Source organism: Bos grunniens, chromosome 25 (genome assembly GCF_055505025.1).
Source record: "Bos grunniens cultivar Pamir isolate PY7600 chromosome 25, Bosgru_T2T1.0, whole genome shotgun sequence".
In the NCBI taxonomy this organism is placed as follows: Eukaryota; Metazoa; Chordata; class Mammalia; order Artiodactyla; family Bovidae; genus Bos; species Bos grunniens.
Genome location: NC_141189.1, coordinates 8,536,777 through 8,559,056, shown reverse-complemented (window position 1 = coordinate 8,559,056; position 22,280 = coordinate 8,536,777). Strand labels below are relative to the sequence as shown.

At 53.5% G+C, this 22,280-nt stretch overlaps 2 protein-coding genes and 1 long non-coding RNA gene across 44 annotated transcripts in view; 1 reads left to right on the top strand and 2 right to left on the bottom strand.

The window, feature by feature from the left end:
• STYXL1 (serine/threonine/tyrosine interacting like 1) overlaps positions 1-1,923 on the bottom strand; it is a 32,755-nt gene extending 30,832 nt beyond the window's left edge. For 3 of the 37 annotated variants that reach the window (XR_015154406.1, XM_086374443.1, XM_086374445.1), the window contains exon 1: positions 1,610-1,923. Coding sequence is in view for 9 of the 37 variants with exons in the window: in XM_086374450.1 (XP_086230576.1) it covers positions 1,584-1,657 (74 nt within the window). In the remaining 28 variants the exon portion in view is untranslated. Of the gene's footprint in view, positions 1-831; positions 1,091-1,583 lie in introns of those variants that run through there. The other 34 variants (XR_015154404.1, XM_086374440.1, XM_086374441.1 and 31 more) reach the window with 21 other exon arrangements.
• MDH2 (malate dehydrogenase 2) lies at positions 1,091-13,808 on the top strand. The gene is made up of 9 exons (XM_086374478.1): positions 1,091-1,256; positions 4,635-4,803; positions 6,314-6,397; positions 6,859-6,968; positions 8,377-8,502; positions 10,713-10,790; positions 11,702-11,801; positions 12,142-12,293; positions 13,497-13,808. Exons 1-9 carry the CDS (start codon positions 1,191-1,193, stop codon positions 13,626-13,628), a joined length of 1,017 nt encoding a protein of 338 aa, XP_086230604.1. The 5' UTR covers positions 1,091-1,190; the 3' UTR covers positions 13,629-13,808.
• Positions 13,809-17,311: 3,503 nt separating this feature from the next.
• On the bottom strand, positions 17,312-20,184 carry LOC147344953 (uncharacterized). Of its 6 annotated transcripts, XR_015154408.1 has the most exons (4): positions 20,046-20,178; positions 19,361-19,416; positions 18,134-18,210; positions 17,312-17,415 (listed from the first exon to the last, which is right to left on the bottom strand). It is a non-coding gene; the product is annotated as an uncharacterized LOC147344953 (long non-coding RNA). The 6 variants fall into 6 exon arrangements; XR_015154412.1 differs by lacking the exon at positions 19,361-19,416 and having other exon boundaries at positions 20,046-20,183; XR_015154407.1 differs by lacking the exons at positions 18,134-18,210; positions 19,361-19,416 and adding an exon at positions 19,659-19,757 and having other exon boundaries at positions 20,046-20,179.
• Positions 20,185-22,280: the final 2,096 nt, after the last annotated feature.

The following is a 22,280-nucleotide window of genomic DNA, read 5'->3' as shown; positions in this document are numbered from 1 at the left end:
CCTACTTGTATGTTCGTCAGTACTTGGGCTAACTGTTCTTTTTCACCTCCTGCTACCCCGTTCCCAAGTAGGCTGTCATCGGTTCCCCCTCACTGGGTTTGCACACTTCTCCAAGGTAACAACCTGCAACACACCGATCTGCCCCACTTGACCCTGAACTTTTGGAGGGCAAGGAGGTCTCTGCACCCCCAGAAAATAGCAGCAGGACAAACGAAGCTTCTAAGTATACTGATACATTTGAATGGAAAGCTTCCAGTGAGCAAAAACCATGTCTTCACTTTGTCTGTGGTGGACTCTGAACAAATCCACTAACTGTGCTCAACATGGTTTCTTGGCTCCTAAAGCTGAAACGATGTGGCCAGGTTGACAGCATTGCTGGGCCGACCAGAGGTGAAGGGACGGCGTGACTTTGCAAGTTTTATCACCTGGATATCTGTTACCGCATCTATAAACTCTAGCGACGAGTCAGTGCTCAGGGTCTGTCATTCTCGGGAGTGGTGTCCCTAAAGCTTTGTAAACTTAATAGAAGGTCCTGGGCATCATGAGGAACGACAAGTGGACGGACTGTGTGTAATCAGGGGTGGTGCACAGGACTGACAAATTAGAGGAGCCCCCATCCTCCACCTCAATCCCGGGGCTCTCAACCTCCCCTCCCCCATTTCCTTTCCAGAGCTTTCCAGAGTTCAGAGCCCCTCCAGTCCCCAGGGACAGGATGGGTGGGTTTGGCTGAGCTGGCGGAGGGGAAGAGCGGCTCGGATCGCACCCATTCCGTCGGGCCTCCGACCTGACCTCGGCCGGTCGCCCTGTCAGAGCCTCTGTCTGGGGCCCCACCTGCAAAATGGCTCCTCTAAGGCTCTCCAAGCCTACAGCCCGTCTTCTTCCACCTCTCGAGTGCGGACTCTCCCTCCCACTCTGACCGCGTCTCCCTCACAGGCCGCACGCAACACGACCAGCGCTATGACCCAGCCCAGGACTGCGCCCCGGGAAGCACCCTTCTGCGGGTCTCCTAGAAAGCCCGGATGTGGCCGAGATACCGCGAGAGCTGGGACGTGGGGGCGCCGGAAGCAGCGCCGCTCTCGCGAGACAAGGCGGAGCAGAGCCGGGAGTCTTGTGCAGTGTGGAGGTCGTTGGAGTCACTTGTCTGGTGACAGTTCCTTTGCCAGCCTGTCCGCGCCCCGCCCGTCCCAGCCATGCTTTCCGCCCTCGCCCGGCCTGCCGGCGCCGCTCTCCGCCGCAGCTTCAGCACCTCGGCCCAGGTAGGCCCTGCGAGGGGCAGCCTGCAGGTGGAGGCTCCCTGGCCTAGGCCACGTGTGTTCCTGGCTCGCGAGCAGCCTTGACCCCGGGTCAGTCAGCTTGGACCGCTGGGCCGCCTGGTGCAGACCCGCAGTTGTGTCGGCTGGGTCGGCCCTGATACTGGGCTGGAGGTGCGCGGGAGAAAGTCCCGGAGTCAGGGAGGTGGGAAATAGTCCAGCTCCAGTACCGGGGCTCTTCTCCGAGCCTGCCAGTTCATCCCCAGAGTCTGCTCTTGACCTGTGCTCCTTCAAGCTTGAGAAGCCAGGGCTGTAGGGCCTAAAGTAACTTACCTTCCGTAGTATTCTGAGAGACTAACCTTGTTGTTGCAGCTTCCGTACCAGCATTGTGTAATTTTTAACTTCATAGTGCAGACGGAGCTACCTAGGGTAGAACACTGGTCCAAGGTTACAGTCTTTTGGCCAGAGGATTAAAATTCCCCTCTCCTGACCACTGTAATTTTTTCTTTTCGGATCACCAAGCCTTCCCTCTAAGAACCCGAAGACTGCTTCCTCTTAAGGACCTTTTGAACGCTGCTGCCTGTGGGTGGGCCGCTTGGGCCTGGCTTGGCCTGGGACTGCTTAAGCCTAAGCTATTTTTAGCCGTCTCGGGCAGCGATTCCTAAACTCTGGTGTGTATCAGAATCACCAGAGTACTGATAAAGATCAGAGACAGAGGGTCAGTGAAGGAGGTAGGACCTCCTGGGCCTCTGTTTTTATCAAGTGCCCCGGGTGATTCTAATACAACCCAAGTAAGTGAACCCTGGAATGCCCACATCGTCTCTTAAGTACCTTGCTCTAAAAGGGAGGTGATTGTTAAATGAGGTTCTGCATTTCTTAGCCTCCGCCTTTCAGACCCGTCTCCTGTGTGTTCAGTTCATTTGGAAAATAAATACACACATAAGTACCTTTGAGTATCTGCTTGCCCAGAACTGTGTTGGGTGCTGCCGGTGATACTGGGGTGAGTGAGAAGCAGCACTTAGCCAAAAGTGAGTAAGCTTAGGACCCTAGGACGGTGGGGGTGTTGAAGAGTGACGCTGAGGAGTGGGGGAAGGGACCTAACTGAAGATAAGACCCATATTTGCTGCTATGATTTCATGAGGGGTATTGAGAGAAGAAGGAACATGGAGAAAACCAAGGCTTTGGATTTTGGAGTTGAGTTGCTAAGGTAGGAAAAACTGCTCAGAAAGAGTGATGGGAGTTGAGGGTGGTATTGATATCGGGAGCTCAGGTTTGGATATGCTGAGTTTAAAATTCCTACTGGACATACAGACAGAGTCGTTGAGAAGGCAGGTGTAGAAGTCAGAAAGATGAGCTTGAGCCAGATGGTGCATTGGCCTAGAGACTTTAGATCCTGTGTCATTAACCGGAAAAATGGAGTGAGCATTCAACCTGCGTGTATTTATGTCTCTGTATGTACTAATGTTCTAATATATAAACACAAGAAAAAAATTTAAAAACAAGCTGTTAAATAAAGTTTGTTATACAGACTTTAGAAAGCAAACTTGTGAAGGAAGTGTTACTGTATATCCATTTTCAAAGCCCATTGCTAAACAGTGTGCCAAACACTGGGAAGGGATGTGAAATCTGGCAACAGCTTGTTCAGGAAGAGATCATGCGCTGTCCTGCAATAGCAGAGATTCATCTCACTGTAAAGATTCCACCATTTACAAGTTATGTTTTTATAAATATTAGCTGAGCTGATGAAACCTTATACAAAAAGTAACATGGCCTCATTCCACTGAGAGTGTGTTGCATTCATCTTGTTTGTCACAGGGGACTGATTGATCCAAGGACCCTAGTTGAGGACACCAGGTCTGTCTGTTTCCTGGTAGATGTTAATTCTTCACCTGTTAGATAGAATTAAGACATAACCTTTGACATTTACATCCCACACACCAAGGGGACTGTGTTGTGCTCCCCGTGTTGGAACCCTGGTCAGTCGTGGGAGCCAGGCTGAGAAATCTGGGCATGAGGAACTTGAAAGGATTTTTGAGCAAGGCAATGATGAAACCTTTGAATTTGGGAGAGGATGGTTGAGAGGTAGAGCTGAGGACCTAAGTTAGACAGTGGAATCAGAGTGGAAATCAGGGGCAGGTTAGGAAGATGTTTGAGATGCCAGCTCCTTCGTGTCTTAACTGGGTGTCTCCAGTAAGGAAAGAGGCAGAAGATAGGAATGAAGGTTTGAATGTGGGTGAACACAGGTGCCATTTGGGGACAGGGATGGGAGAGGTAGCGAGGATAAATTTATTTACACATTTGGGTTAGTGGGACCAGTGGAATGCCTAACAGAACTGGAGATGTGGAGTTGGAATCTGGGAGTCCCTGGGATTCAGAACAAGGTGTGAGGGTGATCATTGAAGCTCCAGAGGTGGGTGAGATTCCAGACTTCAGGTTCTGGGTGGTTGGTCCAGCTACTTTCTGTGAAGTCAGGGGTACAACTTTAAAAACAGAACACGTGAATTTGAATCTAACTTGTAGTATATCCCCTTTCGAGTTTTAATTTCTTCAAGCAAATCACACTGTGTATGAGGTGTTTTTTTGAGGGCTTTTTTTTGTTTTGGTTTGCTGGGTTTGCTTTTGTTGACAGAAGCCCTGTATTGCTGGCTTCGGTTGCTATGGAACACAACTTGCAGCCGTAGTGTAGACACTGCCCTCCAGGACTGTGTACCAGCCTTTGAACTCCCGCAGAGGCTCTTTTCTCAGTTTGTCTTCTTCCTGGCCTGCTTGCCAGGATAGGCTCCCCTTCTCGTTTGTGAGTTTAGGCTGGAAGCAGCCTCCCTGAGGATGGCTGGGGTTTGGGTTAGGCCCTGCGCCTAACCTAGGTAGAGGGGAGAGTGCCTCTTGTGTAAGGGGAGTGAGCTTTAGGGCAGGACTTCGCTTCAGGACAGCTCTTTGCCCTCAGCTCCTGGGCATCTCACTGCCTGGCCACTCAGGAGCTGGCCAAGGTCTGTTTCACTCCTACAGCCCCCAGGTCCAAGCACTGGCCCATTGGTAGGATTTCAGAAATATTTGTTTATAGTTTTTAAAACTGCACGTTGCAGGAGAGGCTTCTGTTAGCAGTCCAGCGGCCGAGTGAGTAGTCTGCTTGTCTCTCGAGGGTACGGGAGAAGTGTGCCCTGACCCTCACAGCACCTGAAGGCACAGGTTGTCCCCCGTTTTCCTGAGGCATGCCTCTGAACGTCCGGAAAGAAACAGGGCTTTGGGGTGGTAGGAATACCTTCGCCTCTTCGTTTGGGACCACTGCAGTAAAAGAGGCCAGGGGCCGCAGTCTGCAGTTTTTACGTGTGAATCCTTTTAATGCTGAGTCCGTCTTCAGAGTCCTCTCTCTCTGCCTCTTTCTAGAACAATGCTAAAGTAGCCGTGCTGGGGGCCTCTGGAGGAATTGGGCAACCGCTTTCGCTTCTTCTGAAGAACAGCCCGTTGGTGAGCCGCCTGACCCTCTACGATATCGCTCACACGCCCGGAGTGGCCGCCGACCTGAGCCACATCGAGACCAGAGCGACCGTGAAAGGTACTGGGCCCACTGACCCCACAGACCTTTCACCTCTTCTCCCCAGGAGACCAGGATCCAGGTTTAGAGTGAGATTCTTGGGTGGAACTAGGTGTTCAGAGACTTGGGGTTTCCGTGTCCATTTTAGAATTAAATTTTATGAATTATTGCAGCTTTTTGCACTTGCATCTGAAAATGTAACTAGTGTCTTTCAGAAAAACAACAGTGGCCTGATCTTCCCATTTACAATTTTGTATGATTTAAAATAATAGGAGGGTAGGGGGAGGGGTAGGGGAGCCTTCTGCAGGGAAGTGGGGGCAGTAAGCGGTGCTGTCCCTGGTGTGCTGCCAGTGCCTTGCGGGCCGGGCCATCCCTCCACCCCAGGGTTTCCTCCGCCAGCTTCTTCAAAGCACAGCCACCTTAGGGAAATCTGAAATGAATATAGGTATATTATCCAAGAAGTCATTCATAATCACATACAGTTATGTATAGCCTGCTCATTATAGCAGCGTTTATCCACGTCACCAAATTCTTGGTAAAATCATTTTTAAAGAGTTATTGTAAGTTACAGTTTATTTATTGTTATACCCATGCTCTTGGCCATTGGACTGTTTTGTGTTGCCCTGTACTATAAGTATTTATGTAAGCATAAGCATCTTGTTATCTTTACATTTTGTTTGGGATCGTAAAAGTAGAATGAGTAAGTAACGGCTGCTTTACAGCTTTTACTGTAGAATGTCAGATTGCTGTGCAGGAACCTCGTACTGCTTCCTGTCTCCACTGATGGTGTGAGGCTGCCGATGGTGTTTGCACGTGTCTTCAGTGGGTGTAGACAGTACAGAAGGTTGACTTGTCAGGTCACTTGTGTGCCTTCCAAGGTCCCTGTGCATTAGTTGGCTTACTTTCTCTTGGGCTGTATATTTTAGAGTTTCCAGAAGCTCACACAATAGGGAAAAGTCAAATCAAAGCAGATTTTGGTCTTTGGAGCCAATTCCCCTGAGATGTTTGAAAGTGAACCCTCTTCTCCTCAGGTGATAGGAATAAACAATAAAATAAACAATAAAATAGGTGCTAATACGTAGAGTCCCTGTGTGTCGTGGAGTCTCTCTCCTGGCCTCCAGTGCACTTCTGATCTGACCCCAAAGTGGAGATTTGTTAGGATGACCGTGATGTGGAATAAGCAGCTCTTAGCGGGAGCTGAGCAGGACTCCGAGGTGCTGGCAAGTCGCGTCAGATAAGGCCAAGTGGCCGAGTTGGATGCTTATGCCGTTCTGTAGGGGGGCTGGGCCATAGAGGCTGGGGAAAGTGGAGTGAAAGGGACTGTCCTGCCAGCTGGAGTCGTCCAGACCATGGTGGTAGTTCTCACGGAGAGGAACCCCTTCACAGATAGCCCTTCCATCCTGTCTTGAGGCCTGTGGTCAGATTTGGACCTGGGTGGGGCTGTCCTCCTGGGCTCTGTCTGTGTAGATGTGCTGGCCTCTGCGGGTCGGAAACTGTGAAATTGCTCACTCGAGTGTTTTTTTTTTTCCAGGCTATCTCGGACCTGAGCAGCTGCCAGATTGCCTGAAGGGCTGTGATGTGGTGGTCATTCCGGCGGGAGTCCCAAGAAAACCAGGTGTGTGTTGAAAGCCTTGCCTAGTGTCTCCCTGAAAGTCAGCTAAGGATGTGGTTTTCCATGAAAAGTGGAGCTGGTTTTTTCTCTGCTGCAGAAAAGATTCCAGGCTCCCAGATGCCCGTGGGGCGCAGACAGAGCCCTGCACAGGTCACTGGGTCCCCTTGCCCAGTCTCTTGGGTTTTCTGCACAGAACGCCCTTTCTCCACGCATCTCTGCCTTGGAAGGCTTACTGATCCTCCTCGGGTATAATCCCCTATCTCCCGTCCCCACACTCGATCCACACTGACCTCTGTCTTGGCACTTGTCACACTGGGTCATTTTCCCTACAAGACGGATTTACTTGACAGGGACCCTGTGTCACTCACGTTTCAACATCCTTAACAACAAACACACAGCACTTGGCACATGTTTGGGAATTCGTCCTGTGCTCTATGAACAATATTGAATTGGATCATTCTCAGGTATGACCCGAGATGACTTGTTCAATACCAACGCCACGATCGTGGCCACCCTGACCGCTGCCTGTGCCCAGCACTGCCCGGAAGCCATGATCTGCATCATCTCAAATCCAGTAAGTACCCGCCGCTGGCAGGTGGGCGGCTGCAAGTGCCGCCTGAAAGCTCAGCGTGCGGCTGTGCTTAAAGTGGAGAATGAGCAGGTTGATGTGTGGAAGTGGATAAAGGGGATGCATACTAAGAGGCCTTAAATTATTTCCTAAGGATTCTTTCTGGCCTGCACCATGTGAGTGGTAACCTGAATTTCCCATCAAGCACGTGCCTTTGAAGGCAGGTCACTTCCCCTCTCGGTGTCCTAGTCCTTCCACCTAGAAAGGAGGTCTGCTCCTCAGGCCGCCCGTAGATGAGATTGCGGCAGCCTGTTAGCTTCTTTGACTGTGCTCCACTCAGGCTCTGCAGTTCCTGCCACTCCGGCCTCTCCCTCCTCACACTCACACCTGATCACATACACGGCCGCCCCCACTCGCCCCTACCCAGGCCCTGCTCGCTGGTTTTTGCAGGAAGATTGTTCCTCAGTTCAGAAACTCCGGGTCGGGAGCTGTGTCCCCCTGAGAAGTCAGCTAGGGCGCGCATGCCCACCCCAGCAGGGCCCCTGGTTGCATTTGACAGCAGCCTCCTCCGTCCCTCCCTGCTGATTGAATCTGGACTCTGGTCTCCGAGTACGAGAAGGACCCGGGTGAAGTGTGGTGACATTGCTGTTGACTGAGGGACGTGGCCGCAGGTGAACACCCCGAGCTTGAGGCCAGGGCCTCTGGGAAGAGGGACCAGCCCTTTCCAAGCAGCTCCCCTTTCCTCAGGGGCCACTGGTCAGAAGTTGTTGGGGAGCTGATGAACCAGTACGTGATATAAATCTTGCTGGTTTTGTCTTAATTCTTGCCATGTACCAGGTAGTATGTTACGCACTTGCCGTATATTAAGACACTGAGCCTCAAAGTGGCCTCATGAGGTTACTCTCCCATCTTTACGGATAAAGACACCGAGTCCCAGGGAGCTGATGTAACTCGCCGAGGGTTACGGTGCAGAGTGCCAGAGCTGGGACTTAGCCCTGGGCCATCTGAGCTTGTAGCTCTGTACTAGGCTGGTTTTTTGTTTTTGTTTTTAAAGAATGGTCTTTAGGGCCTAAGGCCCAGCTGGAGCAGAACCCGGCTTGCAGAGCCTTCGTCACATTTTTAAGTTGACTGTTGAAGGGTCACGTGCATATGTGAACTTTGGGGTCGGAGGTCACCAAGGGGAAGAGTGCCCGCAGCAGTGAAGGGCTTCTTCTTTCACATGGCAGGGTGGGGGGCTGGGGACGAAGCAGTCTTTTAGAGTAGGGGGCCTTCCATGGTGAGGCTCAGTTACCAGACAGGGCAACTTAATGTGACACCTTCGGGCTTGCTAATAGTCGGATGAGATTTTTCCTTCTGTCGCATGGCTCTGCTTTCAGAATGCAGGTGAATTCTGCCTTTCTCTTGGATTTACTAGGTTAACTCCACCATCCCAATCACAGCGGAGGTTTTCAAGAAACACGGAGTGTACAACCCCAACAAAATCTTCGGGGTGACAACCCTGGACATTGTCCGAGCCAACGCTTTCGTCGCAGAGCTGAAGGTGAGAGCCGCATCGGGCGTCTTTCACGTGGCCTTTCTGATCCTCCGTGTCCATCCTTGGCTCACTGATGGGCGTGGAGGACACCAGGGCCCCATAGGCCACGTGTAACCTGAGGGTAGTGTTAAATGTCTTCAAAGCTTACCTCCTTCATGGGCGGCAGCTCTCACGTTTTCGTGGGGAATGCAGATGGGCGCCTGTGGGCTGAGACTGGCCAGCGCCTGCATTGACCAGCTCGTCTCCTCCCCGCAGCATCCAGGGTGCAGGCTTTCCCGGGGTCTCTCGCTGGCTGGAGCGGGTTGTGCTCCTGGTACTCTCCACCTCTGATAACTGGCCTTCGCAGGATTGACCTGCTCATCGTTAGGCAAATGATAAGATCAGCAAACAGGATGGGCTTGGGCAAGCTCCTGAGATAGTGTCAGCGTTGTTATCCCGGTCTGTGTCCTGATTCGCTCCTCCTCGGGAACGCTAGTGACTTAGACTCCCCTCTGCTCTCGCCAGCTGCCGGCTTCTTCCTAGCTGCCTTCGTCCTGGGGTGGGTGTGGCACCGGCGCCGGGTCCGGAGTCCTCAGTGTGTTTCACAACTCACTGTCTAAAGTCCCTGGTTGTGGACCCTGCAGAACCACTCCTCCCTCCCCAGTAAACATCCCTCCTGAGCTTCAGACCATTTTTTGTGACTCTGCAGAAGAGGTTTCCCATCCTACCTCCCACCAGTTAGGAATAATTGCCATGCACGTGGCTTGGAGAGAAGGGCAGGCACAGGATTTGACCTCCACCTTCCGCCCCTGCACTCAGCACCTCTCTCCACTGCCATTCTTGCTGTGGCGTGTTCCTCAGCCTCTCTTCTCCATGGGGCAGATCCTGAGACGTGGCCCCAGGGCCTGGGAGCTCTGTGGAGTAAAGTGGAAAGAGACGCTTTAATTCCAGAGACAGTGAGTTTGAGCAAACTCTGGGAGATAGTGAAGGACAGGGGAGCCTGGCAGTCTGCAGTCCATGGGGTCGCAAAGAGTTGGACATGACTGAACCGCAACAATTTTGGAGACAGTTGGATTGAATAACCAGTTCAGCACACGTGTGTTTGGAGTGGGATTGTTGGTGCCATGTCCCAGGTGCCCAGCCTGGCGACCTGTGCAAGCTCCTTGCTCCGTTAGCCCTCTGCTGCTGGGCCCGCCCACCCTTGTGACTGGGCTCCCCTTGCTGGGTGAAGCGGGTTCCTAACTCAGGGCATCTCTCTTTAGCAGCTGCAGCGTTTGGGGACTGCTAACAATGGCGCCCACTCCAGGACTCTTGCCTGGAAAATCCCGTGGACGGAGGGGCCTGGTGGGCTGCAGTCCATGGGGCTGCTAGGAGTCGGACACGACTGGGCGACTTCACTTTCACTTTTCACTTTCATGCATTGGAGAAGGAAATGGTAACCCACTCCAGTGTTCTTGCCTGTAGAATCCCAGGGATGGGGAGCCTGGTGGGCTGCCGTCTGTGGGGTCGCACAGAGTCGGACACGACTGAAGCGACGCAGCAGCGGCAGCAACCCCTCTCCCATAACTCCCACCAGTGTCTTTTTCTGTGATAAAAAATACCTGATTCGCAGATTCTCGGCGGGAGGCGGGGGCGGGCAATCATGCCTCAGGTTTAACAAGTGAATCAGCCGTCTCAACAAGCCCCGCTTAACTGTGGCGTCGTGACCCCTTTCCACGTGGTTCCCTCCTTTTGGTTCCAATCACTGAGCTGACAGACTTCTCAGCCCTGGCTTTTCTAGAATCTCGCTCTCGTGTGAGGGAAAGAGAATCTGCTTTGTTCACGGTGAACACAGTGTGGGCACGTGAGTCTGGGCTGACACGGGCGTGACGGCAGGTGTGGGAAGGAGGGCTGCCGTCCTCTGGTCCCAGGAAGCTGTCAGGCTGAGGGGGACCAGCTGGGACCCTCCACGGAGGCAGTTGCCAGCCCGTTGTGAAGGGAGAACCTTACATGTCCTCACCAGACGCCAGGTACTCCTCACTGCACGTGTTCAAGCTGACGTCAGAGTGTGCGGGCGCGGGGGCTGGTGGGAGAGGTGAGCGCAGCCGGACTCGCCCGCGGCCTCTCTCCCGGCTCCTTTGTTTTGTTCTTGAGTTTTGTGGATTTTCCAAATGTTGCTGCTTAAGGTGCATACGATGGGTTTGACACTCAAAGTGCTTGTTTAAAAATTAATCAGACTTCACGCTTTTCCTCACCAGGATTTGGACCCAGCCCGAGTCAACGTCCCCGTCATCGGCGGCCACGCTGGGAAAACCATCATCCCCTTGATCTCCCAGGTGTGTGTCACGGGTGTGTGTCTCCTCGCCCGGAGGCCCCAGCCCACGAGCGCCCTTCAGAGGCTGACGGTGGGGCCCTGGGGCAGGCAGACCTCACCCTCCGTGGTTACTGTGAAAGGATTCCCACTGTGGGTGCAGCCCCACCCCACTTGTCTGGGGGGGTCTCCCGATGGCCTGGGGGCTGTGGGAGCAAGTGTGGCCAGAAGGTGTTAGAACGGCCAGCTCCCGCACACCCTGAAAACTGCTGGTGGAAGCACCCCCTGCCTTCCCGGTTAGGTCAGAGCAGGCAAGATCTCTGTATAAAAATGAGGAGACAAAGTAAACACCCCCGAGAATGAGATAAATCACCTCGGAACCTCTGACCTCGGAAGGAGATACTGAGGAAACACTTTAACTCTGAATTGATGGACATCCCTTAGAGCGAGCATTCAGTGCCCTTGACCCCTGTCATGAAAGACAGGGGAGGGCGGAGGGAGCAGTCAGAGGCGCGATCCCTGAGTGCAGTGGGCCCTGCCAGGACCCTGAACAGCAGAGGGAGGTAGGGGGACAGTTGGTGACCAGTGAATAAGGTCTGTGGTCTAGTACATCACACGTGATACTGATTCCCTGCTTTTCATAACTGCATCCTGGTTATGTAAGATGTTAACGTCAGGTAAGGCAGGTGAGGAAAATCTTCCTGCTATTTTTACAGCATTTTAGTAAGTCTAAAATTAGTCCAAAATAGAACAAGTTTTTAAAAAATGAGTAGGGATCTCACTGCACCGCCCAACAAAGTCAGCTTTTTCTTTAAAGAAAGAGTCCTGATTTCCCACATGAGCGCGATGCCCGGCCCCCATGGGCCAGGGGCTAGGAGGGCGCGGGACCTTGGAGCCTGACCCTGCTCATGTGGTCCCTGTGGCTTCTGCTTGCAGTGCACCCCCAAGGTGGAATTTCCCCAGGACCAGCTGACCACCCTCACCGGTCGGATCCAGGAAGCTGGCACAGAGGTGGTCAAGGCGAAGGCCGGAGCGGGTAGGTCTCAGGGGTGGCCCCGGGCCCTGGTTAGAGTCTGAGCTGAAGACACGAGCGCCTGGCAAGGAGCAGAGCCTTTTCTCAGTTTCACCTCCATCCACTTGACATGCCACCCCCCAGTCAGGGCAGCTCGGCCTGCTGGGCGGCGTGGAGTAGTGTCTAAGGTCAGCAGAGCTAATTCCATGCCGTTCATGCATTTGTCAGGTCAGGGAATGCTGACATACATTCCCGATGACTAGAAGGCTGGAGGTTATGCAGGTGGATTTTCAGCTGGCAGGAGAGCGCGCCTGGATCTCCAGGTCACAGCGCTGGCGTGGCTGACCCACATGTGTCCTCCTAGGCTCTGCCACCCTGTCCATGGCATACGCTGGAGCCCGCTTTGTCTTCTCCCTCTTGGACGCGATGAATGGAAAGGAAGGAGTCGTCGAATGTTCCTTCGTTAAGTCCCAAGAAACGGACTGTCCGTATTTCTCCACACCGTTGCTGCTGGGGGTACGTACCTGGGGGCCGGGGCTCAGCTGGAGGAGGAGCGCGTTCTATAGTGGAGAATCAGCTGCTGCACCTGGAGCCTTCACTCTGTTACTCGGATGTCCGTGAGCTGGGACCGTCCCGCCGCCTTTGGAGGGTAGAAGTGCCACCGAATCAGGAGCAGGGAGACACCTCCGTCTGTGGGGCTGATGGGCTCTCATGGCTCCAACAGCTGGTTGGCAGCGACCACCAGGGCAGCCATCCTAACGGGACCCTCGTGTCCCGAGGCGGCTTGCAGACGGCTCCCAGTAGCGGCTTCCCCACACCAGCCTGCGCTTGTCCTGAGCCCAGGGCCTGCCGAGGCCTGTACCGCTGTTAGACTTTCAGTTCCAACGTTCCTGGGCCGTTGTGACAGGGCTCTTCTAGTCAAGTTGCTGGCTTCAGCCAGGCTGGTTTGGACAGCTGTCCAGTCTGCTTGACTCCTACCGGGTGTTCAGGGAGCAGCTTGCCGTGTCTCAGCCATGGGCACCTGCTGGGATCCTTCCTCTCATGCCCAGAAAGAAGCCCTTCCCATAGCCCCCTGGTGTCCACAATCCCCGGGACTCACTCTGAAGAGGTCAGTCCTGGAGCCCTTTGAGCAGGTGTGTGTGGCATGGTGAGGCCCCGGGCTGATGGTTCTGACCAGGGAGCGTCTGAGGAGGCCTGGATGCCAGGCTGCTGTCTTCCTAATAACCAGCATTTACCTACGTATTTACATTGGGTTCTGGTGGACATTTAAGTGTTTCTTCAGTCCTTAACCAACTTGGGAAAGAAACTAGCTCCGAGAAGTAAGCTCTATGTTGGGGAGAACAACTCGTGTTACTAATTATTGAATTCTTTGTGTACCAACTGACCCAGGTTTGTTCTGGCAGCCTTCTGTGAGGCAGATGCGGAGACAGACCTGGCGTGTGAGCAATCGGGCTGCGTGCACAGCGAGTTCTGGGGCCTGGCCCCCAGCCTGGGGCTGGCTGACAGCAGCCTGAGTTCCCGGCACAGCTCACACCTGTCCCTTCCTGTCCCATCCCATCTCCGATGCGTGTGACTCCCTCCGCAGGCTGCCCAAAGCCGCAGGCCACTGGTGTAGACAGGCTAGGCGGGGCTGACGAAGTTACAAGCAGGCTCTTCTGTAACAAACTCATTCAGGGAAGCTTTCTTGTAAAATATTACCATCTCCCCTCTCTCCTTCAGAAAAAGGGCATCGAGAAGAATCTAGGCATCGGCAAGGTCTCCCCTTTCGAAGAGAAGATGATTGCTGAGGCCATCCCTGAGCTGAAAGCCTCCATCAAGAAAGGAGAGGAGTTTGTCAAGAACATGAAATGAGAAGGCGCTTAGCGAGCAGTCAGTCTCCTTAACTTATTAAGGCATCATGTCACTGTAAAGCCATTTCAGATACTTTTGTCGTTTAAATTTGCTTCGTTGAGGAGGATTGTATTAACGAACCACCCCTTTGCAATCTCAGTCAGTCTGTCGGTGCATCAATAAAAGCAGGCTTTGATTTTCTTTTTCAAGGTCTCCTCCAATTAAGTCCTGTGATTTCTTCCCCATTAGAGCCTACTACAGAGTGTCTGTCTGGCGTCTCTCCCATCACGAGTCAGAACTACATGTTATTTAAAATTTAGACTGAAGCATCCTGGTCTCCTCAGTAGCTTCAGGTCTAAAATCTCGATCAGTAACTGCTTCTCACGCCTGCGCTGTGAGCTGTCACGCCCCTGGGCTTGTGAGGTGGGCAAGGCCCACTCAGGCCTGATTCCTTCGTGTTCTGTCCCCCGCTTGCTGCTGTTCAGTGGGCGCCGCCAGGCCGCTGTCTCCTGTCCCGTGGTTTTTCTGGCCCAGCAACCAGCACCGCTGGCTGGATTTCATCCTCTTCTCGTTGAGCCCTGATATTCAGTGGCAGTGACAGAATCGTGAGGAAGGCCGGGCAGGGGCGGGAACAGCCAAGCTGGAACACCAGCTGCAGCCACAGGGCCGCGGACATGGGGGGTTCCTGCCCTCGTCAGGAGCCAGAAGGGGCCTTATCACACAAACTGGGCTTAGCGTAAGTGTGGGGGATTAAAGGGAGGCCCGACTCCCTTCAGGCACAGGCTGCTCCCCAGAAGCCGTGGCCTCCGAAATGGAAACTGAGAGCTCCGTACCTAGGAAAGAACCTCCTGACGATGGGTGATGACCTTCAGTGAAAGGCAGGTGGGGGATGGAGCTTCGCCCAGTGGACAGACACTTTATCTGCAGCTTTTTTATCCCCCCAATTAAATGTCAGGTACGACAGCGCTGTTTTCTTACACAAATGATAATGTTCCTTGTTGAAAACCTGAAATGTAAGCCAGATAATAAAGCGGAAATGACCACTGATGGTAGCATTTATTCTGTTAAGTTTGCATATTTCAAAAGCAGAACGCTCGTGCCACGTGCAGCCTGTCCTGCTGGTTACTACTCTAACAAGCACACTGTAGTGGTGCAGAATTTCTCACGACTCTGCAGTTGACAAGTTTCCACCAGAAAATTCTGCTCTGCTAGGTGTAGGGGCCTGGCCAGCCCGGCACGTTCAAGAGGATGTCTCGGGCTCACGGCTGCTACTGGGGGGGATGAAAGGACAGCTGGGCCCCACGAGGCCCCCACAGTGGGGTGCGCAGATTTCTTCTTGATGGCTCAGGGTTCCCAAAAGTGCAGGAGCAGAAGCTGCCTGGCATTAGGGCTTGGGCTCGGAGCCAGCACAGCCTCACTTCTGCTACATCCCTGTGGCTTAAGCAAGTCACAAGGCAAGCCCTGGTCCACGCTGGGAAGAGCCTCAAGGGCCTGAGTACCCAAGGCCTGGTCCCGTGGGAGCCAACTTTGGAGATCAGCTGCTACATGTGATTCTTTTCTGTAAGTATGTATGCGTTTTCCCATATCGCCTGCTTAATTGCTGGGTAATCCTTAAGGTGAATGTACTGTAAGATGTACTCCACTCTGTTGGGTAATTAGGTGGTTGGGTTTTCACTCCTAGGAAGAGCGTGGCTGTGAACGTCATGGTGCTGCTGGACTAGTTCCTCCCGGTGATTCTGTATGTGAAGCACTGTGCCAGCTCTCTTTGGGGTGTGTTTGCTATTCCCTGGGATCCTTGCCGTGACCCTGACAGGCAGGACCTAGTGCAGATGACTCAGCAAGTTGTCTTGGTTTAGGATGGTCAGGTCAGTGCCCACCTCCATACACCAGTGGTTACCACATAAGGTCGTCGAGGACTTTGCTTAAAATGCAGGTTCCTCCCTGCTACGCTGTTGGTGGGAGTGTAAACTGATGCAGCCACTGTGGAAAGCAGTATGGAGGTTTCTCGGAAAACTAAGCACGTGATCCTGGTGGCTCAGCTGGTAGAGAATTCGCCTGCAGTGCGGGAGACCTGGGTTTGATCCCTGGGTTAGGAAGACCCTTTGGAGAAGGGGTGGGTATGGACTGTATAGTCCATGGGGTCGCAAAGAGTCAGACACGACTGAGAAACTTTCACTTCCCAGCAATCCCAGTCCTGGGCATATATTCAGACAAAACTATAATTCAAAAAGATACATATACCCTTGTGTTTGTAACCACATTATTCACAATAGCCAAGACAGGGAAGCAACCTGAACGTCCATCAACAGACGAATGGATAAAGAAGTTGTGGCATGTGTATGCAGAGGACTAGTACTCAGCCATAAAAAGAATGAAATCATGCCATTTGAGCAACATAGATGCAACTAGAGATTATCCTACTAAAAAAGACAAATACCATATGACATCACTTATTTGCAGAATCTGAAATATGATAGAAACGAACTTACCTACAACAGAAAGAGACTCGGACATGGAAAACAGACCGTGGTTATTGCCAAGGGGGAGGGGTGGAGTAGGAGATTGGGATATAAACTATTATCTAGTTTACATTAGAAGATGTTAACTAGTATATATAAGATGGATAAATAAGAAGCTCCTACTGTAGAGCACAGAGAACTATATTCAACATCCTGCGATAAACCATAATGGAACAGAATATTAAAAGGATGTGTGCCTGTGTATAACTGAATCGCTGTGCTGTACAGCAGAGATCAACACAATATTGTAGATCAACTGTATTTCAATTAAAAAAAAAATTTAAGGGAATTTCCTGGCAGTCCAGTGGTGAGGACTCCATGCTAAAGAGTGCTGGGAACTAAGATCCCAGGCACATTGTGGCCAAGTTTTGATCTACCTATTTTTGGCTGCGCTGGTCTTGGTTGCTGCATGCAGGCTTTCTCTAGCTGGGCGAGCGGGGGCTGCTCTCCTGTCGCGGACAGAGGCTCTAGAGAACGCAGGCTCGGTGGTTGTGGTGCACGGGCTTAGTTGCTCCTCGGCACATGGAATCTTCCCAGACCAGGGATTGAACCCGTGTCCCCTGCATTGGCAGACAGATTCTTGAGGAAGTCTGTCAAGTTTAAAAAAAAAAAAAAAGCAGGTTTCCTGTGCCTACCCCTCAGAAGTTCTGAGAGCAAGGACCAAGCACCTATAATATTCCAGATTCTCCCAGATTATTCTGAGGGGATGAGGTGGTCAGTGACCACGTTTTGGACACTGGCTGCCCCAGAGTTCTTTTCTCTAAGGGTTTTCACAATAAGGCTCCTGCCTTTTAGGGCTTATGGATAAGTCAGGGACGAGAGAATCAGTGAGAAAAATGCAGATCAAATACCAAATGACTCCAAAGAGGACAAGGTTACTTCTGCACGTCTTGGTAGAGGCCAGGACTGGAGGAGACTGCCCATCAAGATAGCCGGGAGGGAGGAGGAGACGCCATCAGACCTGGCCCTGCAGGTGGGGTAGGATTCCAGCTGGCCGGAAGGGCAGGCTGGAGACTCCCGGGCTGAAGAGAATGGGCTTAAGATGGGATTGAGGTATGGCCAGTGCTCACACATGAGGGGAGTGAGGCCATTCAGGGTGGAGTTGGGGAGTCTTGAATGCCAGGCTGCAGAGCTGGACCTCATCCTGTGGGTGTGGGAACTGGGAGGATGTCAAAGGCGCTGAGCAGGCTGGTGACAGGGTCCCGGGAGGAGGCTTGTCAAGATACAGATTGTGACCCAGGAGCCTGGAGAGGGAGGGATCCAGGTGATGTCTTTGCAGCCGGCCACACCTAAGGAAAAAAGACGCCACGAGGACCACTCCTGTGACACTTGGCAGCAGAATGGGCAAGGACCAGAGCATGTGGCAGGGAGGCAGAGGGTGACAGGGACATGGAGGAAACAGCAGCAGCCTCATTTCCACCCTCCAGCAGTCCATCAGCCCGTTGGCGGCGTAGGTTCAACTAACCACGCTCCCCACTTTCAAGCTCCAATTATCCGCCTCGCAGTCTGTGAACTGGCTGCCAGCCCCTGCCTTCTGGTTGCCTCCTGACACACGACTCCCATCCGGCTCAGCAAGGAACAAAACCCAGGGACTGAGTGGATGGTGTTAATGACCATGATGAGCTGGCTGAGTCTTTGCTGGAGGAAGCCAACAACCAGTCTGTAGAGAGCAGAGAGGAGGCTCTGGGGCACCTACTCGGGGTCATTAGATGGTGACAGAATCGGTCCTGCAAAGAAGCTCCCCTTTAAGTCCCGGGTAGACCCAGCCATGTGGGGTAATTAGAAGGAAAGCGGAGTCTTGCCTCCCCACTGCTAAGGCAGAGTGGGTGACAGCTTAGCTCAGAATGAGCCTGGACCTTGCAGGAGGGAGGCCAAACCTCCCAGGTAGTTCTCCCAAACTGCCAGCAGAGGGAGCTGGAGGCTGGCGCTGCAGCATCAGTCCTGTGGCCTGTGGGTCAGGCGGTGGCTGGAGGGTCAGCTTTCCCCATGGGTCTGGGCTCTGCTCACCCCGACCGGAGTGCGCAGCCACCTTCAGGCAGGGGTAGTGGAGGTGGGAGAGAGTCCAGGGAGATCTGGAAACCAGCCTGGAGACACAGAAGAGTTGAGGTGGGGAGTTTCAGAAGAAAACCCACTCCCACCCCCACCCTTGGTGGCTCAGACGGTAAAGAATCTGCCTGCAATGAAGGAGACCCAGGTTTTACCCCCCGGGTCGGGAAGATCCCCTGGAGAAGGCAATGGCTATTCACTCCAGCATTCTTGCCTAGAGAATCCCATGGACAGAGGAGCCTGATGGGCTACATACAGTCCATGGGGTTGCACAGAGTCAGACATGACTGAGCGACTTTCACTTAACCATAACCCCATAACTCAAGGCCACAGGCCCCACCAGAGGAGTAGGCGGAGGATAACTTCCCACTTACGCTAACCGAGTAACCATTGGCTCCTCCTGTCTCCAGTGCCCTGAGTGGACAGTAGGGACAGGCCACTCTGTCCAACACCCCGAGGGGGTGGGGATTAAGTAACCCAAACCCAGGGTGGACTGAGCCACTGGGTGGCCGGAAGGGAAGGCCTAGCCTGTGGACACCTGCAGCCTGCCTCCTTCGTTCGGCCCTGGAGGGAGCTGGGCCAGGCCCTGCCTGCCCCTGAGTTCCCACAGGGTCCTTTCTCAACGGCTCCGCTTTCTAATCCCCAAGCGCTTGAGATGGATCTCTTCAATTAACCCACTTTAAGAGGCCACCCACGTCCTGCTGCCTGTCATCCCTGGGCCTGTGGGCTCACGGCTTGGGCAACCTCCCTAACATCTACAGCCTGGGTGTAGATGTTAAATTCAATTCCCTCATGAAGCCGAACAGGGTCCCCAGAACCGGGCACTGAAAGGCACAGCCAGGCGGGCTGATTGCTGACTGGTTGCCCCAGTACAGCTGACCTGGCTGGGAAACACTTAGACCACGTAATCCACAGCTGCTGCCCCTCTGGTCCGCCCCATGGTAAAGAGGTACCACCTGGCAGCTTGGCGTCTCCCAACCCCATTAGCCAATGCTTGCATACTTCAGTACGACTGTGGTATGAGGCGCCTTCTGTGGGGCTGGGGAAGGCAGTCCCAGAGGGCAAGCTTCCCACCCCCAGCAGAGCCCACAGGCCTGACACCCTCCCCTCACAGCCCCCCACAGCCTGGCTTCAGCCAGGGGGCAGAGTCCAGAGGCGAGGCTTTGGGGTGATTCCCAGCAGTTTTACCTGCCCCTTCTTCCTTCCCAGGGCCTCCTAGGTGGTGCAAGCAGTAAAGAACCTGCCTGTCAATGCAGGAGAAGATGTAAAAGATGCGGGTTTGATCCCTGGGTTGGGAAGATCCCCTGGAGGAGGGCATGGCAACCCACTCCAGTATTCTTGCCTGGAGAATCCTATGGACAGAGGAGCCTGGGGGGCTACAGTCCATAGGGTCGGACACACTGAAGCAACTTAGCACGCGCACACTTCCTCTCCAAGGAAGCACTGATCTGACAAAAAAACAGAGGAAGAAAAGCCTCTCCACAACCTATTGCTGCTGCTGCTGCTGCTGCTTGCTGCTAAGTCGCCCACCAGGCTCCTCATCCATGGGATTCTCTAGGCAAGAAAACTGGAGTGGGTCCACAACCTATTACATGAAAACAAATGGGTATTATATGATTGCATATACCATAAAAAAAACCTACCACCAACAACCGCTCCCCTAAATGAGTGTAAATGTCCATTAACTTGGTTCACTGTCTAGAATGGGAAGTCTGGTTCTGTGTCTTGACACCAGACCCTTGGATTTCTTGGATTGCTGACTCTCCATGCTCTGATGTCCCCTATGGGGAGTTGGGGGTTTCCCCGATGTCCACCCCCACCCCAGGAGACAGGATCTTGGAGGCACTCCATAGAGGGTGGGGGGAACACTGACCCCAGATCAGGGCTGATGGAGGGGACTGGCCGTTCACAGAGGGGCTGGTGTCCCCTCAGGAGGTCACCCTCTCTGCCAATGCCCGGCTGCTTGTCTTGAGGCCTGACGGGGAAGCACCGCCCTGCTTCCACCCTCTGTGTCTGTCTGTCTGTCTGTGGGTGGGGGGAGGAGCCATCAGCTCCCACAGAGCCTTCTCTCCACTTTAGAGCCATTTCACATTCTCCCAGCTGGACACCCGGCCCAGCGGGAAGGCTTCTGTAGGAGATCCTGGCAAGTCTCTTTCTCCTTCTCTGGGTCCCCTCCCCTCCTTCCTGAGAGAGCCCAGGGCCAGCCTGGTCCCTCTTAGGAAAGGCCACCCCTTAATCTAAGCACTACCCCCCACCATCACTCTGTGAAGCCCCCTCCTCCTGAAGCCTCCAGCCCAGATCGACTATAAACCCCACCTCCGTTGCCTAAAAATAACTCCTCCCAGCCCAGCCCGCTCCCTCCCGGGCTCCTGCTGGTGCTAATGCTCTCCCAGCCAGGCGGAGAACCCTGTGCCAGGCAGACCACGGGAAGGTAATTAGGTTAACTCCGCTCCTGACCCGGATGGTGATCGGATGCTTGGGGCTGGGGCAGGGGTGACTGGGAGTGCTTCTTTCACGGGCCTGGGTGATTTTGTGTGGTGTGTGTGTGTCTGTGTAGGTGTCTGGTGTGTGTATACGCGGGGTGTGTGTTTTGAGTGGCAGGCACTGCATAAGATGTGAAAGCAGAGACCGAAGTTGGGTGTGCCTGGCCCAGACTGGGGGAGGGGGTGGGGGGAGGAAATGTCTGGCTCAGGAAAGGAGAGGTGGGGGAGGGGGGAAGCGATGGGACCCTCAAGCCCCTCCCACTGCCCATTGATGTTGACCAGGCAGTGCCTCCTTGCATTACCTAGCATCTTGTCCTCACCCTGAACCTTCCACGTCTGCCATCTCACAGCTGTGAGGAGGCCCCCATTACAATGGGGGAAGCAGGGAGGGGCTGCCCAGGAGCCCCCAACCTGATGAAAGCCCAGTGCAGCTTTAGCCCCCTTTTACCCAGTGGCGCTCGTGATAAAGAACCTGCCTGCCTGTGCTGGAGATGAAGGAGGTGCAGGTTCGATCCCTGGGTCGAGAAGATCCCCTGGGGCAGGGCTTAGCAACCCACTCCAGTATTCTTGCTTGGAGAATCCCATGGACAGAGGAGCCTGGTGGGCTACAGCCCATGGGGTCACAAAAGAGTCAGACACAACTCATGTGACAACATGCATGCACGGGCCAGCTCCTCTGTGCCAGGCACCTCCTGGGCACAGATACAATGTGGGATGATCAGTAAACTGAGGCTTCAGTCATGGGATCTTGCAGGTGGTGATTGGCAGGTGGGACTGAGTCCCCACTGACGCTTGAAAAGACCCCAGCCCCGGGGCACTTTCCACGGCAAGGAGCAGGGTCATCCATGGCTGCTGGAGGGGAGCTGTCCCAGCAGCTGCAGAAGAGACTGCAGGAGGAGGCCAGGCCTCTCCAAGGGACCCTGATTGGACTTCGGACATTTATCGTGACGAGCATCTCAAGGTGCGAAACCAGAACATCAAGCCTGCCACACCCTGGACAGCATGGCTCAGACAAGGCTCGGCACAAACAGGAAGTGATTTCAAGAAAGAGTTAAATAGCAGCACAGAAGGTGCTCAGAGGAACAGAAATGTGGAGCTGGGACCAGAATGGTGGAATTTTCCCTGGCATCTTGCTACACTATAAATTTGACTCCAAGCTTCCCAGTGCCACAGAGCCTTCCAGAAGGAGAGTCCAACAGGACTGGTGTAGTCTCAAAGGACAGCCTGGGAGATGAGGCTACTGGAGGCCAAGAAGGGGTCGCCTCACTCCAGACCCCAAACCTCCTCCCCAAGCTCCATCCCCAAAGCTGTGGCGCCTGGATTGTGGCCATTCCCCTGCTTGCTGAGAGGATTAAGTGTCTAAAGTCCTCATCGGGGGAATTCCCAGGCAGTCCAGTGGCTGGGACTCTGCCCGTCCACTGCAGGGGGCACGGTTTCTTTCCCTGGTCAGAGCACTAAGATTCGATATGCTGCACAACATGACCAAAAAATAACATTTTTTAAAAAAATTTTTTTAATAAAATAAATAAATCAATCCACAGCCCACAGTGGGCGCTCAATAATGGTGATCGTCTTTGTCATGTTACTCACTTGGAGGTCAGGGCTCTCCTGGGACCCACGGGGGA